Source organism: Chlamydotis macqueenii, chromosome 5 (assembly GCF_036417535.1).
Source record: "Chlamydotis macqueenii isolate bChlMac1 chromosome 5, bChlMac1.mat, whole genome shotgun sequence".
NCBI classification, from domain to species: domain Eukaryota; kingdom Metazoa; phylum Chordata; class Aves; order Otidiformes; family Otididae; genus Chlamydotis; species Chlamydotis macqueenii.
In genome coordinates, this window is record NC_141560.1 from 40423674 (window position 1) to 40435965 (window position 12292).

The window sequence follows — 12292 nt, forward strand, 5'->3', positions numbered from 1 at the left end:
TTCCTGAGGAGGCAAGCACTTTTGCAAAGATTTTCACTGTCATTTCAGAAAGTTTTTATCCCACTATGCTCATTACGGTAGGAAAGAAAAGTACTTACAGCTCATTCCAACACCAAGCAGCTATATCAAACTATGAAATTTAATACTTGGAAGTCTTGCAAGTTCTAAGAGCCCAGTAGGCCTTGTTGGTTTGGGGTTTTCTTTTCTTCCTAAATGCATAATACTGTCAGCTACCAATTCAAAATCAGAGGGTTTCACAATGCCAGAGTGAGAAGATAAACAAATTTGTCTACTCTGTCTAGTTTACATGCATCTTCAGTTTCCATGCATTTAAGAGAAGTAATAAATGCAGAAAAGTAATTCCCCGGCTGAAAAATACATTTTCTGCTAATAAGGATTTAAATGGCTGATTTGAATTGCATTTCATATGTATGCTCTAGGAAAACAAAATCTTTGATGTTTTATGCTTAGAGTTCTGTAAATCAGAGTTTTCATCGAGGCTTAAAACCAACACCTTATTCAATTACAGATTAAAAAGAGTTTACTGGAGGATAACTCAGGCTATCAAAATAGTTTAAGAATCACAGGCAAGGATGAACACATCTCAAATTTATTTTTTGGACTTTGCTCACATTTTTTTTTATTTCTTCCAAAAGATTTTTTGCTAAGGGAAAAAAAAAAAGCAGCATTTCCACAGAGAATTGGCAAGAGATGAAGAAATGGAAAACATACACTGATGAGCAGGAAAACCAATAATGCTTCTCTATGGTAACTACTAACTTCTGCATAATCATGAAGACCATTTCAGCAATAACCATAGATCAGAAAGTCAAATAGAACTGATGAGTCAGAAATCCATTTCAATATTTACAATTTTTGCTACAAGCCATACCTAGAGTAATACTGTAGCCAAACAGCATGACTCTGCCTCCCATTTTATACACTCTCCTCATTCAGGAGCCTATCTGGAGAGGCAGGGAGTTCAAAAATACAAAACAACAACAAAGCAAAAGAAAACAAAACCCCTCAAAAGGTACAATCAGACACCGTTAACAGCTGCATCTCCTACTCTGGACAGCTGAATCAAGAAACATTGACAACAACCTTGAAACCACAGCGGCACACACTAATCAACCCAAAAGCTCCCTTATCATTTCATAAACCACTAATGAGGAGGTTATGTAAATCTACTGGACCGAAGGAGTCGGAGACCGGAGCTGCTGCAAGACACCAGCTCTCCTCTGAGGGGATGCATCATTCCATCCTTGAAGACCATTCCTCTCCGTAGGTGCGACAAAAGGAGCTGACTGCATTCCGAACAGAAGCTGCTTTTTCACCCTCCGGTTACCTGCCGAAAATGGAGCGCAGGGGCGCTCGCCCGGGCACCCACCCGGCCGCCCCCCGCCCCGCACGCTGTTGCTCACCGCTCCCCACTGCGCGCTGCGGGACGAGCTGAACCCGGCCGCCTGCTCCTTTGTGCAGCCGGGTGGGCGGCTGCACACGCAGGAAAGGGACCGGCGAGGCCACGAACCGGGTGAAAAGGGATGAGTTTCGCCGCTTACGGGGGCCCTTTCCCCCCCGTAACTCCCGCTGCCAGACCGGGCCGTCAGCGCCCCCGCCTCGGAGCCTGGTCCCGACACCTCCCAAACTTCACAGCGCCCCAGCCCCGGCGGAGAGGAGGCGGAGGAGGATTTCGGGGAAGCCCAAACTCGCCGGAGCCCCGGCGCCCCCCGCCCGCCGCCGCACGCAGGGGCGGGAGGCGATACAAAGCGCCGCGCACGGCGACAGCCGGCCCGGGAGGGGCCGCGCCGGAGGGACCCTCTGACGGAAACCTGGCCGGGATTCAAGGCCTAGGAGAGACCGCAGGCACAGGCGGCCCCGGGAGAGGGAGACCAGGAAGCGGCAGCGTACCGGGGGTCGCTCCTCCGGGCCGGCGGCTCGGTGCTCTCCGCAGGGCTCTCGCCCCCACGGACTCCACCTGCGCCGGGCACCCACCCGACCCCACCCCACCCGTCGGGATCGCGCCAGGGCCCACTCCATCGCCCCCTCCCATGCCCCAGGGCGGGGACCAGAGGGCGCCCCCACCCCTCCCCCGGCCCCCCCGCACGCACTTTCCCCAGGCACCACCGCCCACTCCCCTCACTGGCGCCCTCAGGCTTCCCCCGCCTCCGGTGCCCCCCCCACCCCGCGCCCGGACCCCCCCGCACCCCGCTGGGCCCGCACGCCCCCGCCACACCCGCCCGCGGCTCGGGCCCCCGCCTGCCGCAGCGAAGGCCCAGCCATACCCCAACACCGCGGCCCGGCTGCGCTCACCTGCTGCCCGCAGCCTCCTCCCTCCGGTGCCTCCTCAGCCGCCCGTCGCCACCGAGCAGCGCCGCTGCTGCCGCTCCACCCCCGAGCCCCCCGGCAACTGCTCCCGCTCCTGCCACGCCCATCCCGGCGGCCTATTGGCCGCCTGTCCCGTCATCCGGCCTTTGGATTGCTGCGAAGAGCTGCTCGTCAAAGCTCTGGCCCCGCCTCTCTCCGCCCACGGGTCCCGGGTGTTTTATTCACGCCGGGGCTTTGGCGCCCCCACTGTTTTGCTGCCTCCCCTGATTGGCTGAAAGGATCCTAGCGAAGCGCCAGGATAGGTTGCTAGAGGTGCCAGCTGCGGTGATATGCCCGCCTCCTCACTCGCGGTTAGGCCGCGTTGGTGCGGCGATGAGTTGGGTTGCGTGGCGGAGGCCCACCGGTACCGCCGCTGCCTCCCACCCTCCCTGGGGGGTCAGGGCAGAAACCCGGCTCCCGGAGACTTTCCTGCCGGCGTCCCGCTGATGCGCTAAGCGGGGACTCGCTTTCCACAGAGCGGTTTGCCGCCTGCCTCTGGCTTGGCTCTGCCGTGGGTCTCCCTCCCGCGCAGCAGCGTGGCGGCTTCTGGGCAGGCACGGCCGAGCCGCGTCTGCCGTGGAGGGCTGCGCTCTCCGCGGCTGTGGAAGCCCGGAGTAGCCGGGCTCCTCGAGAGTGAAAGCGGGCCCGAAACGCGTGGCCTGCGCTGCTGCCGTGGGGAGTTTTCCACGGGTGGGGAGACCCCCTGGCAGTTTCGGGAGAGGCAGCCGCGCTGGCGCAGGCGGGAGGGGGGAGGCCGAGGCGGATGGGAGCCGTGGGGCCCAGTGCCACCTCGGTTGCCCCCCCAGGAAGCCGTGCGTGGTAACTGTCGGCTTCCCCGGAGGTTGCGGTGGAACGTGCTGCTAATGCCAGCTCTCCCGAAACTGAGCGCTTAATGTCCTCTATCAGCTGGAGGCCGCAGTGGCAGGGAAAACGCGAGCAGGCTCCTCTCTGCCGCGCATTAACCTCCATGACTGGGACTTCGAGATCCCAAAAGCTTTCGGATTGCCTTCCTCGAGCACAAGAGTGCCTCCATTTTCGAAGCGGAGGCAGTACCAGGTGCTGAATCCAGCGGGGAAGCTGTGCTTCAAAGGGAGGTGGCCCAGGGGAATCCTCTGCATGCAGCACCCGGGTGATTGCGCGTGCGGGGCTTGGCCTGAACGCATTATCCGAAATGCGTATTTCCAACAGCTGGCTCCTCTCACCAGACTTTCAAGCAGCTCCTTCATCCAAAATGCAAGTCAGAACAGCTCCCAGAGCGTTCAGCTAAAAAAAAAAAAAACAACAACAACAAAAAAAACCCACGCAGGAAATAGAAATGCAAAGATTACTTGAGGTTTCTCTGCATCATTGTCTTCTCCCTGCGTGCACCATCCCCCTTATTCCTCTTTGTTTCTGAATCAAGCAAAAACATGGAGCAACAAAGAGCATGGGGCTTAATGTTAACTGGCAAACCTCCAGAAAACAAAGCAACTGAAATCAGTGGGAATTTCAGAACATCATGTGCAAAAATAATTTACCAAGTCCATGTAGGAGGTGCTCGGGCGGAAGTATGAGCATGACACTGAGTCTGAGTTTCAGACTGATGCTCTGACCCCCAAATCGTCCCTTCTTTGCAAATTAAACTAAGAAGATACCTGTTGGGATTTTTTTTGTTGTTGTTGTTTCTCCCTTAGATCTTTTTGCATATCCCTCTGCTTGGAAAGCAAAACCAAAGCAAAAAGCTGCCTTCCCTCTCACAGTTGCTTCTCAACTACTTTCAGACTGCTGCTCTCAGCAAGCAGCACGACACAGCTATGTTAGAGCCAAGCATGTTCCAAAATGACTAGACAGACCAGACATTTCTACTAGTCCTGAGTTTTCTTCTGATATTATGAAATTATGTTCCTGATCTGGCATAGCTCTTAAAATTCTTAAAATTCTCATAGCATTCCTGCTAGCTTGGCTTTAACTCTTCATCTTATTCATAGTCTCTGGATTTCTGAGAAAAATTTTTATAAAACATAGTGCCCTAAACCTTAATTTCTGAAGAACAATTCCCATGTTATAAAGATGCTCTACTTCCGAATGAAAAGTATTTGAGGGCTGGCAAGGAAAAGGCCAGGCCATGCTATTGTAGATAAAGTTCTAATGTATGCTTCAGCTATATATAGCTTTTACAAATATTTATTAGATAGTTAAATTGATTTGTTGCCATTACTGCTTTTATGCTCAGCTGTTTGTATCTCTCCCTAACTTGACCTCCCCATATAGTCATTGGTGACTGAAGGGAAAGGGGACTGTGGTGGGAAAGGAAAAGAAGATGACCTTAGAGGTCACCTAGCTGGACAAGCTGAGCATCTAACATAGCAAACTGCACATTCACAGTGCTGCGCTGCGGGTCTGAGTCACGTTCTGTGTCGTCAGTCTTCCCACAGAGAGTTTCCATGCAAAATTCTCCAAGGCCTGATACTGGAAGCAAGCTTGAAGGTGCTTTAATCCTTACAGATAACAAAGAATTGAGAGAGAATTCACGGCATTCCTACAAAACCCAACCCAATTTCCCTTTTTCTGCCTTTTCTTTAAGATGGAGAGCAGGGCTCTGTGGGTAATACACAGGATTAATGGACTTGGCTGTTCCTGTCATGCCCACTGACTCCTCTCAGCAGTGCCTTTCTAGCCGAGATCCTTCCTGTGTCTCGGTGCGAGGGCAGGATAGTAGGCTATCCCCTAAGGACCTGAGAGTACATTACACACACACTCATGATAATGCAGACTCCATATCCTCACTGCAGATACCCGGAGGGTTAACATCGTTCTCCCCTATTGGCTATCTAAAACAATGTCAGTGATGAAATCTCCCTTCTCTAATCACACCATAATATTATCCCTTCTAGGAACAAGCCATACCAGTATAAATACTACAACACAGGCATTTTTATGCTGCTATAACTGTGCTCACCCAAGAGGAATTCCATCTTTTTTGGCAACACAGGTAAAACTGGGAGCTTGTGTGTGTGGATGAGCACTGACAATGTTCAAAAATATTTCTAGAAGGTGCCATATCATCTAGCAGCAATACAAATCTACTACGGGAAGCAAATAAACAAGTACCATGCAGGCTTTCTCCTGTCATGCTCTGAGCAGACCTGAACAATATCGTTGCTAAACCAAGACATCCTGTTTGCACGATATTTCCGTCTTGGTAGTGCTGCATCAGAGGTGAGCAAGCAATTTCAGAGTACTTCAGAAAAACTTCAGTGTTGGCAGCTGTTACAGGAAATAAAAGGTAAAGTCTTTTTTTTGCAAGGCTTCTGAAAAGGAGAAACTTGCAAAAGAAGCAAATGTTGAATGGTGATATGTTAGCATGACTGCATGTTCATTTTGAAATAGTGGGCATAAATATATTTAATGAGCAAAGCTATGCAGTTGCTATCATTAATACAGAAAGGGTGTGAATAGCAAGAATCCTTTGAATTCTTTCTTCTATGGAAAAGCATCATCCAAACAGCCTGTCAAGAGCCATGGTCTGTGCATATCAAAAGAATATTTTCTACCACAAGATACGAAATGCATGCAGGAACAGCTTGACTACACGTTCTCTCTCGATTGTCTAGATGTGATTAATCCTATGGGGCAAAGACTTCATTCAGATTCTCTTTGCTTTCATTTCAGAATGAGGGTTTTCCCCTCATGGCCATTTACTTCTCTCCTTCCGCTGAAAAACAACAAGACTGGACTCTTGGAGTCTGCAGCTTTGTGTTTAGTCACTGCCTGCAGAGTCCCTGCAGATGATATCTGCCCAATGGTACTAAATGCTAGATGCTAGATGGCATCTATTAAGAGCACAAAAACCCTCTTAAAATTATTTCAAAATGCTTTCAAAGTGTACATGCCCCATCAAGGAGGTGAGTAAGCTCGGTTGAGGGTCCTACTCAATTATGTTATGTAAAGTTAGCTGTAACTTGCAAAGTGTGTATTTTAGTGTCACATAGGACAAGAGAAGATGTCTGTGCTTCCAAATCCCTCCAAAAATATAATTTCATAGGGAGGACTGGACCTTGTAATTATTATTTTTATAAATTTGTTTTAATTGGACTGTTCCATGGCAAGGAAGGCTTATTTCTCGATGGGGCTCTCCATACAAGATAACCAGGATTAAAGACCACAACCAGTCACTGAATAAGAAAATCCCTGAGAAGAGAGAAACAGCTGGAGAGAGGCCAAAATCTCTGCCAAGAGACGCTTCAGTGAGTGAGTGCATTCACTCTGATGAGGGGGGCCAGAGGATAGCTCTTGAGAAACAGTTCCTGAATTAGCTTTCAGTCTTGTTATCTGGCAGTGAACTTTATAGCTTTCACAATAACGAACGGGCTTCACAATCCAGCCCAGTGTCCTTCCAGGGGTGACATACTGGATGTCACTAGGCTGTATGAGAAAGGCTGTCAGCTAAGGAAACCCCTTAGTGAAGGCTCAAAATGTTCTTTTTCCTTACTGGGTATTGCTTTTGGCATGAGAACAAAACTGACAGTGGAAAAGGAAGATTGCCAGCCAAGTAATAATGAGAAAAAGGATTAAACTGAGTTTAACGTTCTAAAAGTGACTGCTTTACATTAACGGTTTGCCGGGAATGCGGAGAAGGTGCTGGGCAGTTTGCAAGGTGGTAAACAACTGGGTATCCAATACACAGAGAATTGCAAAGGTTTTTGCCCTTTCCACTCAGTAGTGAAGACTGCTCATAGCTTTGCAGGATCAGGCCTTACCAGAACTGCTCTCTAAACTCGAGATTTCCATCATTTGAAGAGGGAACAGCATAAGGTTAAAATATCAAATGAACCCTACATCTCTTTGAGGTGCCATTTACTTATTTCTTTTGAAGTCACTTGTGGCTCTTTAATAAGCTGTACTCACCACATTTTTTATGTCCTCTTAAATAAAACACGTGTGGCTTTTGGCAATGCAGCTTATAGGCTCATAAAATCTGAGTAACTTTGTGCTAAATTCTAATTAAGAAATTTAATTGAGCCTCCAGTTGCTACTCTGTCTATGTGAGCAGCAGCTGGGGACCACCTAATCATTCAGAGCTCTGTGCTACTTTCCTTTTGTTTATTTAAAGAGCTGTATGTGACACTGTTCTTTCTTTACAACAAATTCCCTTGAAATATTGGACAGTGACTGAAACCAGCATGTAGACCTTGTGGCTATTCCTAGACAACAGTCTGAGTACTCTGTAAGTGATACTGAAGCTCTGTCTTTTTGCCTTAGGTCAAAATACTTTCTTGTGTCACACAGAAAAATAGCAACATTCTTTATTCTTGAAAGCATTTACTATTAGAAAGGCTAAATTATCAAAAGAAACACTTTATTGTTATAGAGATGTCACCACCATTATTTTCCACGGTATCCTTCACTCTGAGACTTTGTTATACATTAAAAAAAAAAAAAATCCAATGTCAATCATCTGTCTCTTGGCAGTAGAAAGTGACATCCGTATGAAGATCAGAGCCCTCAAATGAGACTTTGAACCCACTGTGCTGGTAAACATCCAGAACAGCTTTGCTGCAGTCATTACAGATATTCTGGTGTAACTCAGGTCAGGCTCTGTGTACAGTGCCCAGCTTCTTCTGAGAAGGATCAGTTGCACTCCAGTAAATTAAACACTAACACAAATAACAGCCCAGATGCTCAGATTTTTCAAAGGTGTCCTCCCTCCCAAGCCTAGTTAGGCATGCTTACGTATAATTACAGCATACAATAGCCTAACTTCTGCTATATTTCAAAGCACCTGCATCTCGGTTTTGTTAAGGGCCCAGTCCTGTTGAAACCGTTTCAGCTGATAAGATTATTCTGGTAAGCAGGGCTTAACCTTGGGAAAACAAAGAATGGATTGAAATAGAGTTCACCCTTCCCTTCTCTTCCAGTCTACACAGGCTCGCACAGGCTGCTGGCACTTCCCTCTCGTTTTAAACCCCATCCACGCCAGTCATCTTGCCAGGAAAACGCGAGATCCCCTTCCACGCGTGTTTCCCCCCGCAGGGGTGCAGAGCGCTGAGGGACCTCTGCCACCTGCTGGTAAAGCCCAAAACGGTCAAGACATTAAACCGGACAGAAAAGTGCCGCCAGGCACGTCTAAAATCCGGCTCTTTTAGTCAAAAGCGTCGTAGTGCCAACAGGACAATTTTCTGCTGCTGTTGCTTTTCCCACAGCTTTGGCTGCAAAGGCTGTGCCGGCAGCACCCTGTCAGAAAAATACCTCCAAAATTAAAACAGTTGTTATTGCATATGTACAAAATGGGTCTCATAGCTGCTCATAGCCCAGTGACAGGATGTGAGGCTGATTTGTGTTGTTCTTAAGGCAATTCAAAAACCTTAAACTTTAAGATGTCTGCATCTGCAGACTTAACAGCTGAACTCATCCTCATTAGGCCTAACTACTGATCTCTGCTCGTGAATTGTGGAAAAATTGAAACATAGATATGATTGAAACCCAGGCAATGGTAAACTTAAAAGAGGTGAAAATTTGCTTTTCAGCTGTGTACCCTAGGCCTGGTACACTAAATGACCCACACAACAGCTAACGAATGTTAGCTGCTGCTTTAACATAAAGCTGATATTCGTATCTGTGAGAGGCTAACAACACTCGTGTGAACCAGAGGGTGCCTGGGCACACTTGGGTAATTGCTCCAGTTAAATACTTTAGACTCACAGCAGCCTCTGGAGACTAAATTCTCATGCAAAATCCATTCCCATGAATTCTCAGAGTCCATCAAAGATTTTTCTCACAGAAGTACTGCATAGTGAATTTCTTGTACTGAAGTTTATTTGTTCTTGATCAGAAAAGCATCAACATAGTCTTACAATACAAACCTCTATGGGGTTTTTCACATTTGCCACAAGCTGAGTCCTGCTGATCTGCGCTCTACCCTCCAGCAACGCTTTCTGTGCTGAAGCTGCAGCCTCTGGAAGCGCAGAGCAGCCCTGAGGCTGCCCGAGCACCCACAGCCCCATCGACACTGTCCACCTGGGAAGCTGCAGGCCTAGGAGAGAGACGGAGAGAGAACATAGGTCTGCCCAGCTTATTAGGCAGTTAGTGGATTTGTCAAAAAAAAAAAAAAACAAACAAAAAAAAACCACAAAAAACCCCAACACTACATGACATGACAGCCTGATGGTTTTTCGGGATCCTTCGAAAGGACACAGCCTTTCACCTGACATAGCATCATGGAATGGTTTGGGTTGGAAGGGACCTTCAAGGGTCTTCTAGTCCAACCCTCCTGCAAGGAGCAGGGACATCTGCAACCAGATCAGGCTGCTCAGAGCCTCATCCAACTTGGCCTTGAATGTTTCCAGGGATGGGGGAAACATCTCCATTAGAAGTACAAGAAAGGGGAGGGATAGCGCACCAGAACTAGGTTCCCTCCAACTTTGATTTCTATGCCATGGGCAACAGAAGCTTATGAAATAGGTCTTCCCTCCTCTCGCCTCGTTAGGCTGCAAAGGCTGTCCAAAAGCATATCCTTATGGCACACCTCCGGCAAAAATATTTTCTGTACGTGCTTAGAGCATTCTTACAGAACGAAGCTTTCCAGCCAGGAACAGATACATCTTCATTACTTCCTAGCGGAATTGCCTCACCTTTCCTTTTTCGGGGCGGGGAAGGAGAAAATAAGCCTGGTATATTTTAAGTGGACATGATGCTAAAACGTGAGGCATTCCGTTTTATACAGCATCACCAGCACACGTTTAAATCGCCCTTCCACGGGCAAACGTGCCGGCTTCCCACGCCGGGTCCCTCCCGTCCCCCGAAGTCCCGTGTCCGGGGCGCTGCCGGCTGCACCCGCACGCAGAGGTCCCGGCGGAAGCGCCCGGGCGGGGCGGAGCGGGACGGGCGGCCATGGCGGCGTGTGGCGCGGACGAGCAGCAGCAGCAGCGGCGGCGGCTAGGGCGGCTCTCGGCGCTCTCGGTGTACCGCCGGGCGGCGGGGGCCGGGCGGCTGGAGCGGCGCCGCCGCGGTACGCCGTTGCCCGCAGCAGGCAAGCGGGCCAAAGCGCGGCCCAGGCGCGGCGGGGCGGGAAGCGGCGGCCCGCAGCCGGAGGCCCCGCCGCCACCGCCGAGCGCCGCCGCGCCCCCCAGCCGCGTGGAGCGGGCCAAGGCGCAGCCCGGGCGCGGGGAGGCGGGAGGCGGCGTCCCGGAGCCGGAGGCCTCGCTTCCACCAGCACCGCTGCCGCCGGTCGCCGCCGCCGCGCCCCACAGCCGCTTGGAGCGGGCCGAGGCACCGGCCGGTAGCCCCGAAGCGAAGCGGCGGGGCGGCCCCACGGCGAGTCCGGGCAGCGGCGGCGTGGCGGGGCTGCTGGAGCGGCTGGGGCGGCTGGCGGACAGCCGGCAGCGGGCGGCCGAGCTGTTCCGGTGGCTGGTGGCGCCGGTGGCGCCGGAGGAGTTCCTGGGGCGGCACTGGGAGCGGGCGCCGCTGCTGGTGCGGCGGGGCGACCCGGGCTACTACGCGGGGCTGTTCTCCACCGCCGACTTCGACGCCGCCCTGCGAGGGGGCGAGGTGCACTTCGGGACCCACCTGGATGTGACCAGCTACGCCGAGGGCGTGCGGGAGACGCACAACCCTGTTGGCCGGGCCCTGCCCGCCGTCGTCTGGGACTTCTACCAAAATGGCTGCTCCCTGCGGCTCCTTAGCCCCCAGGCCTTCTCCCCCACCGTCTGGAACTTCCTCTCCATCCTGCAGGAGCATTTCGGCAGCATGGCGGGGGCCAACACCTACCTCACGCCTCCTGGGACACAAGGCTTCGCCCCCCACTACGACGACATCGAGGCCTTCGTGCTGCAGCTGGAGGGGAAGAAGCACTGGCGTGTCTACAGCCCCCGGACAGATGCCGAGGTGCTGCCCCAGTTCTCCAGTGCAAACCTCACGCAAGCAGAGCTCGGTGAGCCCGTGCTGGAGACAGTGCTGGAGGCCGGGGACTTGCTGTACTTCCCCCGCGGCTTTATTCACCAGGGCAACTGTCTCCCTGATGCACATTCGCTCCACATCACGGTTTCCTCCTACCAGAGGAACTCCTGGGGGGACCTCCTGGAGAAGCTCCTCCCGGCTGCCCTGCAGATGGCCCTGGAGGAGGACGTGGAGTACCGGCAAGGGCTTCCCATGGACTACCTGAGGTACATGGGGGTTGCCAACTCGGACGCCGCTGATGCTCGACGAACGGCCTTTGTGGAGAAGGTGCAGAGCCTGATAAAGAAACTCATTGACTATGCACCCATCGATGCTGCCGTGGATCAGAGAGCCAAGTCGTTTCTTCATGACTGTCTCCCCCCGGTGCTTACGCAGAGTGAAAAGGCGCAGAGCGTGTACGGCTTCCCAGCCCGGTGGCAAGATGGAGGCCCCCGTGATGTCGATATAGTGATAACAAAAGACACAGAAGTACGTCTGCTCCGCCATGGCATCATTAGATTGTGTAATGAAGAAGCAGGTGTGATGCTGTATTACACGACAGAAAACTCAAGAGTGTATCATAAGGAAGAACCCAAGTTCCTCGAGATAGATCCCGAGTATACAGACAGCATCGAATTTCTCCTGTCTTCCTATCCAAACCACGTCAGTGTGGATGCCCTTCCATGTGAAACCACGGAGGACAAGATTTCTCTAGCCACGCTCCTGTTTGAGAAGGGTATTCTGACTACGAAGAAGCCTCTGGTACAAGTGTAACTCTTTTTTTTTTTTTTTTTTTTTTAACAAAATAAACATACATTTGTTTAGAAAGTGTTCTGTCTCATTCTCGCATTATACCTGCTAGGTGTGAATCAGCAGCCCGGATCGCAGTATCTCATCTTGGGGCAGAACGGCTTTGGTGTGGATAGAGAAATCAAATGTTCTGATTAACACGGGTATCTGCTCTAGGAGTGACTCTGCGCAGCTGAGTGAGAATGCAAGTGTTTAATTATTT

General features: G+C 51.0%; 2 protein-coding genes across 4 annotated transcripts in view; one reads left to right on the plus strand and one right to left on the minus strand.

Moving 5' to 3' along the window:
* NUMB (NUMB endocytic adaptor protein) overlaps positions 1-2387 on the minus strand; it is a 97788-nt gene extending 95401 nt beyond the window's left edge. The window contains exon 1 of one of the 3 annotated variants that reach the window (XM_086749913.1): positions 2314-2387. The gene's annotated coding sequence lies outside the window, so the exon portion shown is untranslated. Of the gene's footprint in view, positions 1-1424; positions 1446-1911; positions 1931-2313 lie in introns of those variants that run through there. The other 2 variants (XM_086749915.1, XM_086749914.1) reach the window with 2 other exon arrangements.
* A 7849-nt stretch (positions 2388-10236) lies between these two features.
* On the plus strand, positions 10237-12071 carry RIOX1 (ribosomal oxygenase 1). The gene has a single exon (XM_010125252.2). The coding sequence runs from the start codon at positions 10237-10239 to the stop codon at positions 12052-12054; it is 1818 nt and encodes a 605-aa protein (XP_010123554.2). The 3' UTR covers positions 12055-12071.
* The last annotated feature ends 221 nt before the right edge of the window (positions 12072-12292 follow it).

What these genes read in the sequence shown, in the direction of transcription:
- RIOX1 (XM_010125252.2), top strand. Translation starts at nt 10,237, where the DNA reads ATGGCGGCGTGTGGCGCGGACGAGCAGCAGCAGCAGCGGCGGCGGCTA.